Here is a 17,906-nt window from a genome sequence, read left to right as displayed (position 1 = left end):
GATCTGTTGAGAAATGGTCGACTTTAGGAAGGCTGCGACGACAGTCCGATAGTGTTAGTCTGCTAGACATGTAATAAATTGTGCTCTCGGAAGCTAGTGCTGCGAGCGGGAGTGCTTTGGCGCTTGCCACAGGAAACGAAGCGGCAAACCTTGGAAGTCCGGAGATGGCTGGGGTCACGTGAGAAGATCGTATCGGGAGGGTGACGTCATCGCTTCGGCGAAACTTTGCGACGCGTCGCAATCAACGGCTCGTAACACCACCACCCAGCCACGATTTCAACAGCTGTCTCCAGTGCACACTCCTCGTCCCAAACTACACGTCTTGTTCAAAGGCTACGATCAGTATCGGTAGCATGAAGCGCCTAATGCTCGACCAACTGGCCATGCAGCGTCCTACCAGGGGTGGCAGCCAGAGCGGTTCAGGGCTCACTCTCTCCAACACAGCAAGCATGGGAAAGGATCGAGCTCGATAACAGACTTTGGAACAGATGTTATACACCTTATCATGGCTGACTACTAATACTACAACAAAACAGCTGTACAGAAGCAAACGTTCCTCCTCTCGTCCATAAGCCCCAAGCCTGCGATCGAATGTGCTCTCACGGTCGATTCGATTGACACGCGTCAAATGCCGTACTACTCGTCATCTAGAGCGAATTCTTCGTCTTCAGGATCGCTCAAGCTCCACAGCATCTTGTCCTCCTCAGCGCGACGCTCGTCCTCGGCATCCAACTCACGATCGCCAATCTTGCCTGGGTACCCAGGTGCCAGAAGCTTGTCGAACAGAATCCGCCCACCGACCGCAACATCGTCACTAGCCTTGGCTCGCGAGACAGCACGCTGCTCTTCGTGGTCGAGGTTGTCGGTAATAAATGCAGGCAGGGGTGGGATGTAGTGCCTGAACTGATGGGTACACCGACTAGTCTGATGGCCAAAGCGATATTGCTTGCTGCGGAAGCGCTTGTTCTCAGGACCAGGAGCTTTCGCGCAAATGTCGCACTCGATCGTCTCCTTTACAGGGCACGCGTCGGCGTCATGCACGTCTGCCTTGTCGCAGTACCAGCAGAACTGAGCAGTGCCCCACGTTTGCGGTGGGATGACTTTCTTCTCCTCAGCAAGACCGGTCCATATGTCATTGATGGAACGGCTGGCTATGGTGCAGTCCGGTGGGAACTGATTGCAAGGCGTGCCCGGATACAATACTGGGAAAAGGACAACGAGAAAGAACAGTGTCGTCTCATACACCGCATCGTTTGAGCTGTTGTGTAGCCATATGTTGCTTGTATCGATTTGGAACCCACGAAGAAGCTCGACGAACCTCGGCAAGCTCTCACCGCGTTCTTTGTCTGGGACAGCGACGATACCGGCGTGGCTCGCTAGTGCTCCAAGCGATCGGATCGTAAGAACAATGCTGTCAAGCTTAGCCGTGTTAAGGTTCCATTGCTCCTTCAGCTGGCGCTCATCATTGTTCAGGCCTTGACCAAAGAAGATCACTGGCCGCTTGGATCCATCATCGCAGCGCTGGTTGTCGAGGAACTGGATCAGGACTGCTTGGGCCTCAGATTTCGTGACGAAACGCGTTTGACAAAACCTTGGGTTCAGCTCAGTATCACCGAAAGGAATACCAAACTTGTCTTTCCCCTTGTTCCGCATGTGACACGTCTCCACGATGCGTAGGTGATGTACCGCGAAGTTTCGAATGAGATCCTCGAAATCGCTTGGGTTCTTGCAGCTACGAAGCTTCTTCATCGGGAAGACGACGAGACCGCCCTCGTTGATTATCTCCATTGGCTTGTCGGGAGGTTGGTTGTACCATTCGAGGTCTAGACAAACTCCCAGCGTATCGTCCCACTTTGCCGGTGCGCCTGGGATTGGAGTAGTGCTAAAGCTGCGGACGAGGTCAAGAGCTTTGCGACCCTTGCAGAAAGCCTTGACACCCTCAAGAGTGTTGGGAAATGTTGTGGTAGTCGAAGCCATATTGAGTGCTCGCGGCTTGGGGCTTTGACAGTCAATCTAGGTTACAGAATCATTTGAGGCTTTACATACCTCTATATATTCGGAGATGGGGAAGTAGTAACTCGAGGACTACTATCTGACGACCCTGATACAGATCACACAATTTTTGCGTTTCGATATAATGTCTATCAATCGAGGAGTCGAGTTGAGCTTCGCCACGATGGTCTTTTGGAGCAGAAAGCAATGTTTATATATTGGTAAAGGAGAGCAGCCTGGGATCTAGCGCGTGAAATGCCGGGAGAAAGAGTCAATCGCATCAGTGACGACATATGCAGCGTGTGCCCCCCAGACAACGGAAAACATATTCATTGCCCCCGTTGACTACCTCACTGGGCCGACACAGAGTGCTGAAGATGGACTTGCAAAGTTAGTGTCGACATCGAGCAACTAAATACCGAAAGCATTCAAGCAGGCGGCAAACCAGCTGTTCGCTTGATAGTACTTGCAAGCCAAAGGCTGGATGGTGACAAGCTTTGGGTAGGCACTGGACAATTGACTTTTGCTACTGCTTAGATGTCTGCGAACATGCTTCTGAGTCGTTGCGTGCCCTGCAGAAATGTTTCGAGCTCAGTGTTGTTCATCTTTGCATTAGCAGTACAAGGGATATATGGTCCTGGAAACGGCGTTCAAAGACGTTCCCACTGCTCGAGAGTTCCATAACCTTTATCAGTGTTGTCAACTGATCTTCTTGCAAGCATGCCTCACGTAAATTCCTCCCCCGTTGACTTGCCAAGCTGCCTTATGTGCCCACATGCTAAGGCTCAACCAACTTCTCCAACACCTCATTCATAGCCCTGTCCGCCTCGCCCATCCTAGCCTCGTTATCCTCTCCGGGAAGCTGCCATGATAGACTGTTCTGTAACCTCTCCCAGAACTCCAAGTAATCTCTCATCGGCCCCTCTAGCACGGTCTCAACCTCGTCTTCCGGAGTTGTCGCGCTCACTTGGCGAAGTTCTGCTGAGATATCGAGGAGGAGCCGGATCATGTGCTGAGAGTATAGGTCAATCATGATAGGCGGTGCGGCGAGGGCTAGTGACGTCGGCTCGTGGCGCGCACCGAATCGGTCAGGGTCGAGAGACAGATCCTGTTCCTTGAGTATGTAGTCCTTGGCAAGGCTGAGCTTGCTGCGCAGCATCCCGTGGTATTTCGCCTCTTCTTCGGGACCGAAATTGGCAAAGTCAGGTGCTTCGTTGGTTTTAACGTCGACCAGCGTTGCGACAGTAAGCTTTAGGTGCTTGAACCCGTTGTCTTGTTGGTTGAATGCGACTCTTGAATCGGTGTTGCGTCCGCCTCCCACCTGGCCGGAGACCCAATGACGGCGGAAGTCATCGTCGGCAAATGCGAGAGCGGTTTTGTCCTTGTCGTTGACGCCGATCTTGCGGGTGCGTACAGGCATTGTGGGTGTAGCTGGGGTTCGAAATTGCGGTCGCGGTAGGAGTATGAGAGTGAGCAAATGATCGAATGTTTTCACGACTGCGACCTCGCCGTAGAAGTGGCTAGAGAGTGGGGGTGCACACAGGCAGCATCAAGGCAACGAGGGCAGTGTTTGGTGCAGAGCTTGGAGTGTTGGTGAGCACGGGCCGCGAGTCGCATTCACTACCGTATCGTCATATGTTCCTCTTATCAAACAATTGGTAGAGCTACAGACAGGTCACAGTGAATGCACTACTTCGTGCGCTCTTCACCTAGAACAAATCATCTAGGTAGTCCGAGTTATCCAGAAACCCAATATGAACATCGATGCCACCAAGGGCTTGTCCTGCCTCTAATATCTTTGCCGCCTCCTCTAAAGCAGACTGGGTGGCATCACTTAGCTGCCTGGTTTCATTGTCATACGGGACCACCTCCATCCGTTGCGGATCATACTGTCCTTTGTGGTAGTAGCTGATACCGCTCTTACGAAGACGTCTCAGTAGTCCAACCAGTGCCATGGTCTCTCCTTCCATAATCATAGGGAAAGTTGGAGTTTCGAAAATGCGGATCTTATATCGAAATTCGTCCTTTACTGGATTGCATGCTTCCATCAATCCATCGCCCTTTCGATCTTCAATTTCGTCGGGATCTGCGATGCACCAGGTACCATCTTCATGAGGATCGTAAGCGATGTGCGAAAGCTCCCACATCATCAGCTTGATACCTTGCGCGCTGATATACACATGCGGCTCGCAGAACTGACGAGCGGCCGATGGTGGCGACTGGAAAATGATCCGTGAGGGTCTCCACGACGCCATACAAATGTCGAAGGATTCTTTCGACATTGGGTCCTGAAATATCCTTCTCATCTCTCTAGTGTAGCGGAAGATGTCACGACCAATCTTTTGACTGTATATGAACGCAGCTTGCTGTGCGAAGGCGTTGGCAAAATCTTCCCTCGTCATCATTCGCGCCATTTTAGCGTTTCTGCAGGTGCACGGCGAATCGATGAGAGTGTTGGAGTTTGCTGTGTTGTAGGCTTCGTGAAGTTCCTTTTGTGGGTTGTCTTGGTGCCAATCAGGCTGGTTTTCATCCTCGTGGGTATGCTTGCGTTTCAGGCCTGCAACGGGGGGTGGAATATATGAGTGCGATTCTGGTTCAACGTCGGCCAACCCCGGAACGCCTTGGGGTGCGACGCCCGATGGAACATGGTCTGCAGTTGCCTCGGGCTCCGTATTCGATGTGTCGTCATCCTTCGCTAGAGTGGGGTTGTAGCTATCTTCTTTCCTTACTTCTGATACTTCTGGCACTTCTGGCACTTCTGGTACTTCTGATACCTCCACACTGGGAGTTGACTGTAGTACTGTAGAAGCTGCAAGATCCAGATTCTTCTCCTTCCGTACTTTGACGTGAGCCAGTAGAGCCTCGATTATTGCATCTGCGGATGTCTTTGGGGCCTGTAGAGATTTGATGTCGTACCCATCGTCCTTTAGCAACTTCAATCGTTCGATGTTGTTGGCTTTCTGCTTCCAAGTCTTTTTATCCCACACTTTGTCCAAGCTCAGCCCCTTGTGAGCGATGCCTTTACATGCTTTCTCTTCCCAGATATGATCTTCTGGCGAGAGTTTCGCGCATGGATGTGTTTGTGAGATGACAGGAGCCGCCTTAGGTGGGTCAGTGGCTGGTACAGGCAGACTGCGGGCGAGAACATCTGAGTGCAAACTTATCGGCGTTAAAGGTAAAGGGGGCTCGAGGTGCTCGGGGCTGTTTGCTTCCTGGGTGCTAGGGACATCATTTCTCGCGCGCATCCGCTCAATGATGTCTTCATCTGGGTGTTGATAGTTTGAACCATCGGCAAGCGCTTGCGCACGGCACAGCTGATCAATTGTGAGATCTTTCGGCCTACTGTTTTCCGTATCCCACGCATGATTGATACAGCGAGGCTCAAAGGCGACAAAGCGATTAGTCTTTTGTGAACGCTGGTGAATCCTCCTATCGATGCAATGCATCTTATACGAAGCAAGTCTTATGATGGTGATTAGTGTCTCGTAAAAGTGCAAGAACGGTTTTCGGTACCGGTTTGCTATACAGGTATTGTTTAGCACTTCTCCAAACTAACGTACTTGGATGAAACTGGGTGGTTCTTCCGTGCAGGACAAGAAGGCCAGCCAAAGAAGTAGAGCCGGATGGTTGTGCGGGGAGTGAGAGATCACCGGGGGGTGTAGTCCGCGCCCGTAGTTATACAGGAAGCAGGTACATCTTGTGGGGCACATCGCTTTCCCTCCACGTCGTGTGACATAATCTTTGGCGCGTGTGAGTGACGCTGGATAGCTTTCACCCGGTTGAATCGCCACGATGTTAGTGAAGAAAGCTGGCTGAGAAGCGGATCGAAGAAGGCATGTAGGGCGTAGCTGCAGGCCGAGCTCTGGTATGTAGCATGTGTGAAAAATCAATAGTAAAGCCGCCGTAGTGAATGTACCGGATCCATATCCTTATACTAAAAGTCGGACGCATTGTAGAGTGCAGTAGCAAACGAAGAAAGCTCCAAGTGAAATGCACCGTTCCAGACTGGACGACAGAGTTCAATGTATGTCGTGAGTAAGATGTAGCAGCCTTTTGTCAGCGAGGCCATATTGTATTGAGTTCATCGCAACGAACAAACTCTAATGTTTCAAGATTCCGAGCTCGCAAAGCAAACCTTCTCATGTGAGTAACCCCCACCTAGAGTCGGGAAGTTTCCGGAAAGGCATTGATAAAATGAGATAGGACTCTAGTTCTCGTGGCCATGCTTGAGGCTCGAGCCGCCATAGTGGAACGAGATGATAATAAGATCGCTTGTTCGATAACACGGGCGACAGAACCATTGAAACGATGCGCAGCAGAGATCCCTGGAAGGAGCAGACTGCTCGTTCGTTGTTGAAGGTAGAGTGTTGGAGTAAGCACGCGTCCGATGAATTCTGCAGTAGTGCTGCTCTGGCCAAGGACTGACGCGTTGTTCGGGCAAGCAGCTAAGGGGCCTCGTCACATATTCCAGTCGCAGTGTAACCGAACATTCGCTTTTCTTCGCGGGGCAGAGTTTCCGAGATGGCGCTGATGGCGCTGATGGCGCTGATGGTGTAGGTGATTGAATTCGGTGGGTGTGACAGATACGAAGTCTGGGCGGGCGAACTTCGGAACCGAGCGCGTGAGCGACGTGACACACTAACTTTAGTGGCGTCATTCACCCAACCTCCTTCAATTCAAACACGTCTTTCCTCCTGACATCATTCCTTTCAGTCTGACTGCCCTACTCTAGTCTCATCGAGACATCGCTGAATGGATATATAGTTCCATGTCTCGCTTTCACTTAACGTGTCTTCCGGACCCCAGCTTCGACCATCTCACGCCGTCCATTCGCGACAATATGCTTCGCGACCTTTCTAAGCCCATTCGGCACGTACATGCTTACTTATCGATTCGTCCTGCATTCTCTACATCGCGTTCGCTTTCAATGAGGTGTACATCCATCGCGCCATTACCTCCACGCTCACCGTCTCCTCGTCTCCGCCATCGTGTCATCTTGTTCAATGTTATCAGTTGCATGGTCATTCCTGTACATCGAAGATACCTTCAACGCGAGTAGACGTTCGATCGATCTTTGGTGCCGCTTATGCGCGCATCCGTGTGTGTTCATGTCTCCATCCGTTTGTTACCGCGCTGTCACGTGATAAGGCGCTTGCTGCCTTCAGGGCAGGCTGCTTGCTATTGGCTGTACGTGCTAGCACAATCACCTCTATCAGCACAATCAGCTGTACCGATACTAAATTGTTGTAAACACCGACCCCGTCCTCCCCTCGCTGCAGCGGACTGGCAATGGCCGCGCCTGGCAGCAACCGCTATGCGATGTTCGCTAGTGCAGACAGCAGCGAAACTCCCGTCCGCAGTCCCGCTATTGACCATTCTCAAAACCCATTCCTCAACCAGATTGCCGATGACTCGATGCCATGGCAAGAGGTCAAGAAGCGCGGCGCTCCTGCAGTACAGCCGGCACCACCGGTTCGACGCTCTCCGCAGGTGCTGAATGATCGCACCAAGGCTATCCTCAACCGCCCACGCGCCCAGCAAGGGCAAGATCGCATCGTCTCGGGCTCAACGGACAACACACCCGAAAAAGCATACGATCCACACGAGAACTGGTGTGGCGTCTGCTCGTACAAGTTCGCCAACAAAGCTGCACTGCTCAGTCACATTAAGCAGAGCGTCGGACACGAAAACTATTGCAACCTCTGCAAGCGCGTCTTCGTGGACCGCAATGGTCTCAAGAACCACGTCGACAATGCAGCGAACCATGAAGTTCATTGCAACCTTTGTCTCTCCGCTTTCAAGGATGACTGGGCTCTCAAGAACCACTTCGAGAATAACTACAGCGTCGGCCATGAGTGGGTGTGTCTTACTTGCCTGCTCGGCTTCAACACTCGCGCTGAGTTGGAGCGACATCTTCAAACCGCTGCGAAGCATACGTGGTGCGGAACATGCCAGCGCCGATTTCGCAATCAGGATGAACGGGATGCACATTGGGAACAGACGAACAGTAAGTGGTCTGAGAGATTCTAAGTTGCGAGCTCGTGTCTTTTTGCCTGGTCAGAGCGTTCATTCTCTTGTTCAACGATTACTTCACCTTGAGGACTTGACTGACCAAGGTAAGGACATAAGCATTGCTTACAACCAGGTTGCGACTTCGATGGGCCGGACCAGTCCACGCTTGCACGGCATCTCAAGTGTGATCACTTCCAGTGCGAAGGCTGCAAGCGCATACTACCGAGCTTTACCAAGCTTACGCAACACTACGAGAGCTGTGCATTCGCACTTGCCTGCCCCCAATGCGGCGAGCACTGTGCTGGAAAGACCCAACTGGGTATTCACCTCGAGAACTGTTTCCTTTGCGAGGAATGTGGCTTCCACACACACCACGAGGGCAACTACCACATTGTGAGTGATCTGCCACGCGACTGACTCGCGACTGCCACGCTGACAACACACCAGCACATGACTAAGCATAGGTCCGCTGACATTGGCTGTTGGGCCTGCGACGCACCGATGCGCACCTACTCCAGTCTCATCAATCACTTGGAGTCAGGCAAGTGCCCCAACTTCAACGACCCGGCACTTCTTACGTGCTGTCTCGGAAAGTGGTGGTACTCGGCGCTTTACATGGATCTCGATATGCATGCGTCCATTCGCATAGGCCGCGTCGATATCCGCGAGGTACAGCGTTGGTCGGCAGCTGGCGACCTTCACCCTTTTGTGTGTCGCGACGAGGGATGTGGAAAGGTCTTTGGTCATCTGAGTTCGCTGGTATTGCACTGTGAGAGTCAGGCTTGCGGCTGGGGTGTCGATCGCCTGAACATGCCTGGGCTGGAGAAGGAGTTCAAGCACACGTGTCTTCGGAGGGACAGTGCCACTGCCTAGGAGCGAGTGCAACCTCCGATGGTAGTGGAGATGCTCGAGGATCGACCTGAAACGCGGAGGACAGTCATTCGTTCTGTCTCATCCATGATGCTTGAGCTACGCCAGAATATGCTCATTGAGCATGCACGGCTCAGTCATCTAGCTTATAACATGCCATGACGAGTTCGTTGACCCACGTTTCATAACTGTGTTGACTCGTTCAAAGTGTATCTAACTACCACATCGGGCGCACTAGTGCATCGAACACTATACAGCCAGAAGATGCGAACTAGAAACCCAGCTGGCTATAGTTATAGTATTACATATGAGCTCATTTGACTCCTCTTCCAACCCTTGGTGTACTTCATGACACATTTCACGCGTAACCTTCTGTCATCACCTTGTCAATGTCCTACCGCCTCCGCTCACCCGTCTCGCTACCTTTGCCCTCTAGACGCCCAGTGATCTTCTTCTCGAACTCATCAGGATGAAGCGTCCTGCCTGTCTTGTCCCTGAATCGCCAGCTGACCCTATTCCATACCATTGAGCAATCTTGTTGTAAGATGCGAGCGACTAGACGCAAGTCATCGGCGGAGAACGTATCGTCGGGTTTTACTTCGAGTTCGAGAGGACGAGCGGCGATGGGACGGGTGTTGTTGTTGTTGCCGTCGCTAGCATTGGGCTGAGGGGGCGCTCGCGGAGGCACTTTGTTTGATGGGGCTTTCTGCGCTGAAGCTTTCGCATCTCCGGCACCGCCGCCGGTGTTGGTTTTCTGGTTGTTGTTCGTCCCTGTACCCCAGTTGTTTCCACCGGTGTTATCCCAGCTCGCACCAGCATCATTCGCGCCGTCTCCGCCACCTGTAGTGGCGCCAGTACCCCATCCAACTTGGGTTTCCCAAGCATTCGTACCAGTACCTGCAGCATTTCCCCCAGTGAAGTCCCAGTCTGCATTACCGCCCCATACATCGGGTGCTTTGTCCCCAGAATTGTTCTTGTCACCAGACTCGTCTTTGCTGTTACCAGTATCTTCTCCAAACGTGAGACCCAATAAACCGCCATCATCCCCCGTTTCCTCATCCTTCTTCTCTTCTTTTTTCTTATCATCCTTGTTGTTTCCATCGTTCTGATCTGCTTTCTTCCCCTTCTTCCCCTTCTTGTTTTCACCTCCCTGTTTGGCCCCACTTGGTTTCCAATCCTTCGGCTTGATATCCTTGAAGCGGCGTTTGCATTCATGCTCAGCTTTACCAAATTCTTCGACTATCTTAGCCCAGGTAATCTTTGAATCATCCTTCATCTGCATCAGCTTCTCGTCTTGCTCTTTTGTCCATTCATTGGACTCGCCGTCCTTCTTGCTATCATCTTGTGGGGCTATGTCGTTCTCTGGGGCAATCGGTGTGTTCCAAGCATCTGCGGGGTCATCTTTCTTCTCTTTGTTGTCGTCGCCACCTGTAGCATCTGGGGTAGTGCCCCAGGTGGCTGCGAGAGGATCGCTTGTGTCATTGCCCGATTCCTGTACGACCCATGCATCACCTTTGTTACTTGAGGCCTTCTTCGAGCTCGACTTCTTCGATTCGCTCTTTGCATTGACGTCACCCCACCCATTACCAGCCCAAGGGTCGTCTCCATTGGCGGCGGGCTTGGTCGAAGCTGGTTTCTTCGGGGTGCCTTTCGCGCCTGCTAGCTCCTTTGCCGACCGCTGTTCAGAAGGTACCTTCGCAAGGCTGGCTGCAGTGAGTCGTGGTTTGCCGGTGCCCGTGAGCCTGCCTTTTCGTCCGTCGCTCGCGGTCCACTCTACGATGCGACCAGGAGTAGACATCTGGTGGTAATTAGCCTAAAGATTCGTCATGGTATTCAATGGGGGCAGTCACTATGTTAGCAGGTTGGCCGGGCTTCCCAGTTTGCGGCGGAGGTGCGGGTGGCTTTACTTCCTTGTACGGCTTGTCACTAAAGCCTAGGATGTATGCCATGGACACTCTACGCGGAGCGCCATTTGCATCCGTCATCCCGATAGCTTGGAGGTGCAGGCGCTGAGTTCGAAGTGAGGGCGTTGACACCGTGCGCAAGAAAGGACGCGGTCCGTAAGCGACGACGACGAAAACGCCACGCGGAGACGAGCGGCAATTGAAGTGAATAAAGCAAGCTGGGGTTGAGCGCACAAGAAAGACGTGCTGTTGTTGCGGGGACAAGTGTGGGAGCGGACTGACGATGGTCTTGGCGGCAAACAGATCTGTTCAGAACCTCTAAATTTGGACGGCAGAAGAGAAGGGTACATGGCAGAACGATAACAGAATCAGAAGAAGGGACGTTATCCTAAGATTTACGCGCACAGAAGAAAGGAAGTGGACGACGAAGAGGATATTTCATGAGAGATACATGGGTGTTACCTTCCGCCTCAACTCCTTGACGTAGATATCCAGGCTACCGGCGATCTAAGCTGCTGAATCACGATACGTCATCTCCATGGTCCTCAGCTGTACCTTGAAGTTCTGTAGTAGCGCATTGTGGTAATCGTGCGAGACCCTCAAGGGTAGCGGATGTCAGCGCACGCAGACTGCACAGCGAATCGCGAAATTGTCATATCATCTACTGATTCCTAACATATTAGAAGGAACGCTGCATCGCATCCAGGATTCACCAGGAAGGCTGTGAACGAACAACAATATTGCGGGGTGTAGGACAGAGCAGGACGCCGTTCGAAGGAAGTTGAGACGGAGCCGTGGCTGACTAATCTGAACGCTAACGTTCTGGGCCCTTGCATTGCGGGCAAGCTGGCATCTCCGTGTACGTAGCTTGGCGCTCGACGAAACACCGAATTCGACACGACAGAGCAGCATCACCATACACCCGCCATGCTGTTCCCATCTCTCGCCATGCTCGCTGCGGCGAGCAGCTTGCTGTCATTCGCGACGGCGCACAATATCCAAATGAAGGCCCACCAGCGCGAATGCTTCCACGAGTCCCTCCACAAGGACGACAAGATGACAGTCACGTTCCAAGTCGGCGACCGGGAGTTTGGCGGCAGCGGAAACTTGGAGATTGATTTCTGGGTGCGTCAATGAGACTCCAATTCTGCCTCCAAACCACATAGCTGACTATTTATCCACAGATCGAGACGCCCTCTCGAAGCTACCAAGTCCACGAACGCGGCGTATCCTCCGGCGACCACTCCTTCGACGCCAAAGAAGACGGCAAATACACGTACTGCTTCAACAACGAGCACTGGGGCGCGAACACGAAGGAGGTCTCGTTCAACGTGCACGGCATTGTCTACGTCCCTGAATCGGAGGCCCCCCAAGACCCATTGGAGAAGGAGGGTGAGGAACTACACTGAGCAGCTGGAGAGGATAGTACTGACAGAACTAGTGCGGACAATGTCGGAACTCGTCTCCCAGGTCAAGGACGAGCAGAGCTACATCATCGTGCGCGAGCGCGTACACAGGAATACTGCTGAGAGCACGAACGCGCGCATCAAGTGGTGGAGCATCTTCCAGTTGATGGTACTCATCGGCCAGGGGTTCTTCCAGGTGTGGTGGCTCAAACGGTTCTTCGAGGTAACCAGCACCCGTGCATCCTACTACCAGTCCAGCAGTACTCAACTAATCTCGTCTACAGGTAAAGCGTGTTGTTTAGCTTCTCATCCTCCTCTCTCTCTCTCATGAGCTGCATGCGGCGCAGTATCTCCTGTTTTTGTCGCTAGTATACGCACTTTGTCTCGATTCTTTTGGCGTTGGAAGCGTTGAATAAGCACAGGAAAAGGCGGGAGTATGGTGGTTACTTTATGACTCATCAGCGAGATCTGGGTAAGATTACATTTTCATATGCAGAGTTCATCCAGTTCGCTCTATGTTCCACGGGTCTGCTTCTGCCTACGAAGCTTGGCACGGATTGACCCGACTAAAGCCTGGTTTGGGTCAGCTGATTCGAAGACAGCCTGGCACCTCGAGAAGAAGATCATTTTAGTGGTTGATGAAGACGGGTTCCGTGAATGTTAGTGTGGTTAGCCCACCTCAACGTATTACTGAATCATTCACCAATCTCGCTTCCATCTGCGGCATTTCTATATAAAGGTGCTCCTTTATCACTCCATCTTGATATATCTGTCTCTACCTCAATGCTCTCAGCCCATTTTTCAACCCTCCGTTTGCTATTAATCTCCTGATCCGTCTCATTACGTCAACAACAGAACAGTCAGGCAGCGACGTTGCAGCCTCAACGTGGTCAATCCGCCACTTTGTGCGCGTCCCTATCCGCAGTTGTCGGGTGAAGGCGGGAGACACGTCGCGAATTTGCACTGTCGGTGTACTCCCTTGTGTTGTCGGGGTAGCGTGCCTTCTATCACTGGTCGCTGCTGCCTCCCATACGACCGTCACCACGAGCAACGGCAGTATAAATAGTCAACAACCCCCGCCCGCCTCTTCCAACACCAAATATGAGCCTCTCGATTCAACCTGCTGCAAGTACACCAGATGAACCCTTCACAACATGGCGCGCCTTCCGGCTGGCCTCAGGCTATGAGCTTGGATGACGTGCATGACGCTGCATCCGCGCGCAAAGACTCGATGGCTACCTTTGGCGCTCCCTCTCCACAAACAACTGCGGCAAGTACTTTCATCTCAACTCCTCTTTCCCCTGAGCCCGAAATCCTTCACCAACCGCAACATCGGTACAACGTGCCTGTACCACATTGGGCGAACAGGCAACGACCACCTACGCCGCCCCTTCACCACCTCGACGATGTGCGCCAACATGATCCTGCGAAACCATTGCGAGGCCCGTATACATCGCCTTACAGCACATTTGCACCAGCATACATTCATCCCTCAGTATCGAACATCCAGGATTATCCGTCACAACAAACTGTCGCTCTACCCCCTCTACCAGTATGTATCCCTTGCTATCACGCCAATCTAGGGAAAATCTGAACAGGTCTGGATCCTACATCGACGTTAGGGCACCTACCTTGCAGGTGTTCATGCTGATGTAGGCTGCAGACCTGTCCAGGTTTTCCCTTGTATGAGGTGCTATGCTTTGCCAACGCAGTGTTGAGACATCTTACTATTCGTGCTAACAGCTTGACAGAAAGCGCCCTCTATCCAGCATTGGCCAACTCACAACCTTAGCATGGTAGATGCACAGAGCAAGAAGAAGCAGGACGAGTACAAAAGAAAGGGCGAGGTAGCGAGGAGAAAGACAATTTCCGCTCAAGACTCAGCGCCGCAGTACCAACTGATCAGAGAGCCTACATCGATGCCTCGCAAACGCAAGGCTTCAATTATTGACGACTTGACAACTACACCTGCACCACCTCCTCGCTTTAGACGTCTTCTTCCGGGTTCACCCAAACCAAAGCATGGGCAGCAACAGAGCTTCACAAGCAGCCCCGTGGTAAACCACCACCCGACTCCTCATCTACCGCAACCGGGCCCCATGCACTACATCGATCCGCGGCAGTATCACCCACCACCGTATATTTCTCCCTACCCACAGTATCAAGAACCGGTTCATGCGCGACCCTTAGTTTACATGCCTCAACATCAACCGCATACGCCCGCAGCACCTCCACCACCGCCTCCCAAGATTGTCCACCCTGAGACTATACCCCAAGATATCACAAGCATCTACGACGAGTACAAGTGGCCGGTCGTGCTATATGAGCTTGAACCTGGACATGGCTTCGAATTTGCCGAGTCCTTTTTACAAGATCAGTTTGAGAAAGGAATCTACCACTCAGACAGCGACAGATGGGACGCGCATATTACAGCAGGCTTCATCAAGAATGGAAACAGAATGTCGCTTCTAGTTTTACACAATGCTGCGAACCCGTTCCAGTATGACCCACCGGCCACAACGACTACCAGCATCGGCGTATATGGAATGTTTGCTCATGAGCATAACGAGATCCATTGGACGACTGTTGCGCCATCTGTTCACAAATGGCTCCGCTTATCCATGGAAGCGGATCTTCTCACGGTCAAACAGAAGTGGTTTCCCAACATGAAGGCTTCTGACAAGCGGTTCCATCGCGCGTATTGGTTGGCTGCCAATAAACTGCCGCTCAACCGCATACTGAACCATAACATGGCACCCGAGGAGCCGTACGGAGTGTTTGAAGACAACGAGAAGAATAACTTTGTGATTACGGAAGAGGACCTGCAGTACGGGTGGGATGGAGAGAGTGTATCGGTGGAGAAATCGGAGAAGATCTGGCAGAGTATTGTCGACGAGCTGGAGGGAGTGGACCTGGCGGACGTCGAGCACGTGTCTATAGGAGGATCAGAGAGGGCGTTTACGGCGGACTGGTTTAGCAAGTGAGGGTGTACTCGCTACCCAAGTCTGCCATGAGCTCATATACGATGGAAAAGGAGGGTTTCGGGAAAGGAAGTGGCTGCCAGTGGGCCCGCATGTAGAATAGTCTCAGTCAGAGAAATGAATGACAATCCAAACCATCAGAACACTTTGGACATTCATCTGCTATCCACAAGCGCTAATGAGAAAGCTAGTCTACTTCCAACTCTATCAGGCCGAGGCCATGGCTCTCGATAAGAATTGTCCACCGTCCCACCGCGTTATCAAGACAAGGGCCTCGCTAACATCCAAATCTAGCACTAATCATCAATCTCCTCGTCTTGAACACTCATCGTCTCCACGCTCTCGGTAAGGCTCAAGCCCGTTCCGCCCGCCCTCAAGGAAGGTTTCTTCCCTTTGCCCTTTGTTCTCTTCTTGCTTTTCGCACCGCTGGTCTCGCCCACTGGCGGTGCATCCCGGACCCAGCGTGAGATGGCCTCCGCTCGTTCCGTACTGATCGGATATTCGCGACCGTCATCTTGCGCCCAGCGCTTAGGTGGGGTGGGTTGTGGCGACATTGGGTTGCCATCTGCGTCGCTAGGAGGAGATTGCTGCCTCTTCTTCTCGGCCTCCTCGTCCTCTCTGTTCCGGCGCTCGCGCGCGCGAACCGCACGCTGAAAGCTTTCTTCGTCGACGACGCGTTCGTCGGCTAGGGCTTCGAGGATGGCTTCGTGCTTCTGACGTTCGCGTCGTTGGGCTTCTGTTTCGCCGCCGCCAGACCCGTTCATGCCGTTCTTTCCTGCTACGTCTGTGGAGCCGTTCTTTCCGCCTCCGTGGCCAGGTAGGGGTGCAGGGCGACAGAGGTTCTCCCAGGATGTTGACAGGCCGATCCAGTTCCCAGCTCTACGGAGGACTTCGATCCAATCTGCGCGTGCGGGAGAACGTGCGGCGAGGAAGATGGGGTAGCCGTCGCAGACGCGGGCGAGGCGGGCGGCATTGTGGGCGTGGCGGAGGTGTTCTTTGGGGGGTGTTTGTATGAGTGCGTGGCAGAGGAGGAGACTGTGCAGGGCATCTGTAATGAGGGGGTGGTATGTTATACTCTCGTGGCTGTCTGCGAAGGCGGTGGCCGCTGCTGAGGCTGCGGACTCGGACGAGTTGCGAGGCGGTGGATATGGGGGTAGAGAGGCGGGAGGCGCAGCATCGAAGAGCTGGGAGACTTTGAAGATCTCCGGTGGAGGGAGTTTGGGCCACGATGCGCGGTCAGAGGAGGATTTGGTTGGGCCGCGGTGAGGGACGAGGGCTTCGGAGATGGGTGATGACGCGCCGTTTGTCTGCTCGATGAGGCGGTTCATATTCGGTTTGATCTTATCATTCGAATAGCCGTTGGGGCTGCCGTTCGCCGAGTGGCCCAGTCTGCGCAAGAACTCTTCGGCGAGCTCAGCGGAGATACCGGGCGTGTAGTCGAAGTGTGAGAGGAAGGCGACATAGTCTCGAAGGGCGCGTTTGGCGTTTTGGCGGACCTGCTTGCGGGCTTCGAGGCGAAGATGATTGCTGTGCGCTTCTTCTGGTGTTATTGGATCTGGCTCCTTACCTTCCGCGATTTGGGCATCGCGCCGTGCCTTTGCCTCTTCGGCTGCCTGTAGGCCGTCGAGGGCAGCATTGACGTGGCCGCATGCTATAGTGAAGTATACGCCTGCGCGATGGAACAGCAGCTGTGTCTCGAGCGAATTGGGGTGGTCTTCGTCGGGGATCTTGACTTCCTGCCGCCAATCCCGCCCATATTGTTCCTGGAGCGTCTTTGCCAGCACCAGCTGATCGTTGCCCGCGCGATGCTGTGCCATCATGTACCGCGCTGTGCTCAGGGCCTCACTCAGGTCCTTGGCCGAGTTCACGTAGTCCTCCTTGAAGATTCTTGTCAATGCGCGCGTTCGAAGGGGGCTCCCGTCGTTGGGTCGCTCGCTGATGATTTCATTCAAAGTATGCAAAGGTGTACACTGCGCCATCATGCGGCTGGGTATCTTCTCGTGGAAGAAGTGGACGTACTTGGCGTCGACGTTGTTGGGCTCGCGCTGCAGCACCAGGTGCGCGACGTCTTCCAGCGTGCTCGCGCTCTGCATGGTAGCTACACTGGCCGCGATCTCGTCCAAATGATATGCCTGACTCAGCTTGCTCGTCGCCAGCTCGCGCATGCGGTGCTTCCGCTCCCTGCTCAGCTTCGAGGTTCCCCCTCCCCCATAGCCTATCCCCAGTGCCGCCGCATTGCCCAGCATACTATTGTTGCCATTGAGGCTGTTGCTGAGGGCGGCCGACGTCAGGCCCGACGTGGCGCGCACAGCCAGGTTGGTCGCCTCGTCGACGGCCTTGCGGATCTTGACGAGGTCGTAGAAGACGGCGGGGTCAATCGGGTGGGGGCGCGGGGAGAGGTAGTTGCTGTGGGCGAGCGACTCGAGGACCTCCGGGGGCAGCTGGAGCCAGGGGCCGTGGAACGAAGAGATGTAGCGCCAATGCCTGTAGTCCCGCCATTAGGGTATTGTCTCTGTGCATCACGACGGCAGTACCCGCCCAAACTCACTTGTTGCGGCAGATGATGAGGGCAGACGTCGAGGGCTCGCCGGCCGGCTTCTTCGCGGTTGCTGCGCCGTTGGGAGCGGGCGGCGGCGTCGACGAGGCGCTGCCGTTGGGCGCGGCATCAGCCTGCGCGCTCTTCTTCTTGCGCGCCATGTTCCAATGTCTTCGATATACAACTCTCGCCGGGGACGTCTGCT

General features: G+C 53.5%; 7 protein-coding genes across 7 annotated transcripts; 2 read left to right on the top strand and 5 right to left on the bottom strand.

Moving 5' to 3' along the window:
* Positions 1–636: 636 nt before the first annotated feature.
* On the bottom strand, positions 637–1,977 carry J4E92_000981 (uncharacterized protein; the record flags this gene model as incomplete). Its single annotated transcript, XM_051492395.1, has 1 exon — positions 637–1,977. The coding sequence occupies one exon, from the start codon at positions 1,975–1,977 to the stop codon at positions 637–639; it is 1,341 nt and encodes a 446-aa protein (XP_051357907.1).
* Positions 1,978–2,770: 793 nt separating this feature from the next.
* J4E92_000980 (uncharacterized protein) lies at positions 2,771–3,412 on the bottom strand (the record flags this gene model as incomplete). Its single annotated transcript, XM_051492394.1, has 1 exon — positions 2,771–3,412. The coding sequence occupies one exon, from the start codon at positions 3,410–3,412 to the stop codon at positions 2,771–2,773; it is 642 nt and encodes a 213-aa protein (XP_051357906.1).
* A 289-nt stretch (positions 3,413–3,701) lies between these two features.
* Positions 3,702–5,356, bottom strand: J4E92_000979 (uncharacterized protein; the record flags this gene model as incomplete). The annotated part of the gene is made up of 2 exons (XM_051492393.1): positions 3,702–5,257; positions 5,353–5,356. The coding sequence occupies 2 exons, from the start codon at positions 5,354–5,356 to the stop codon at positions 3,702–3,704; spliced, it is 1,560 nt and encodes a 519-aa protein (XP_051357905.1).
* Positions 5,357–7,281: 1,925 nt separating this feature from the next.
* J4E92_000978 (uncharacterized protein) lies at positions 7,282–8,877 on the top strand (the record flags this gene model as incomplete). Its single annotated transcript, XM_051492392.1, has 3 exons — positions 7,282–7,999; positions 8,138–8,397; positions 8,452–8,877. The coding sequence occupies 3 exons, from the start codon at positions 7,282–7,284 to the stop codon at positions 8,875–8,877; spliced, it is 1,404 nt and encodes a 467-aa protein (XP_051357904.1).
* Positions 8,878–9,268: 391 nt separating this feature from the next.
* Positions 9,269–10,672, bottom strand: J4E92_000977 (uncharacterized protein; the record flags this gene model as incomplete). Its single annotated transcript, XM_051492391.1, has 1 exon — positions 9,269–10,672. The coding sequence occupies one exon, from the start codon at positions 10,670–10,672 to the stop codon at positions 9,269–9,271; it is 1,404 nt and encodes a 467-aa protein (XP_051357903.1).
* A 1,033-nt stretch (positions 10,673–11,705) lies between these two features.
* On the top strand, positions 11,706–15,168 carry J4E92_000976 (uncharacterized protein; the record flags this gene model as incomplete). Its single annotated transcript, XM_051492390.1, has 4 exons — positions 11,706–11,903; positions 11,963–12,170; positions 12,220–12,407; positions 13,936–15,168. 4 exons carry the CDS (start codon positions 11,706–11,708, stop codon positions 15,166–15,168), a joined length of 1,827 nt encoding a protein of 608 aa, XP_051357902.1.
* Positions 15,169–15,461: 293 nt separating this feature from the next.
* On the bottom strand, positions 15,462–17,862 carry J4E92_000975 (uncharacterized protein; the record flags this gene model as incomplete). Its single annotated transcript, XM_051492389.1, has 2 exons — positions 15,462–17,649; positions 17,714–17,862. 2 exons carry the CDS (start codon positions 17,860–17,862, stop codon positions 15,462–15,464), a joined length of 2,337 nt encoding a protein of 778 aa, XP_051357901.1.
* Between the last annotated feature and the right edge of the window lie 44 nt (positions 17,863–17,906).

Source organism: Alternaria infectoria (assembly GCF_024043175.1).
Source record: "Alternaria infectoria strain BMP 0036 chromosome Unknown scaffold_1, whole genome shotgun sequence".
NCBI classification, from domain to species: Eukaryota; Fungi; Ascomycota; class Dothideomycetes; order Pleosporales; family Pleosporaceae; genus Alternaria; species Alternaria infectoria.
The sequence above is the reverse complement of the archived record's forward strand: the minus strand, read 5'-3'. Positions and strand labels throughout refer to the sequence as shown.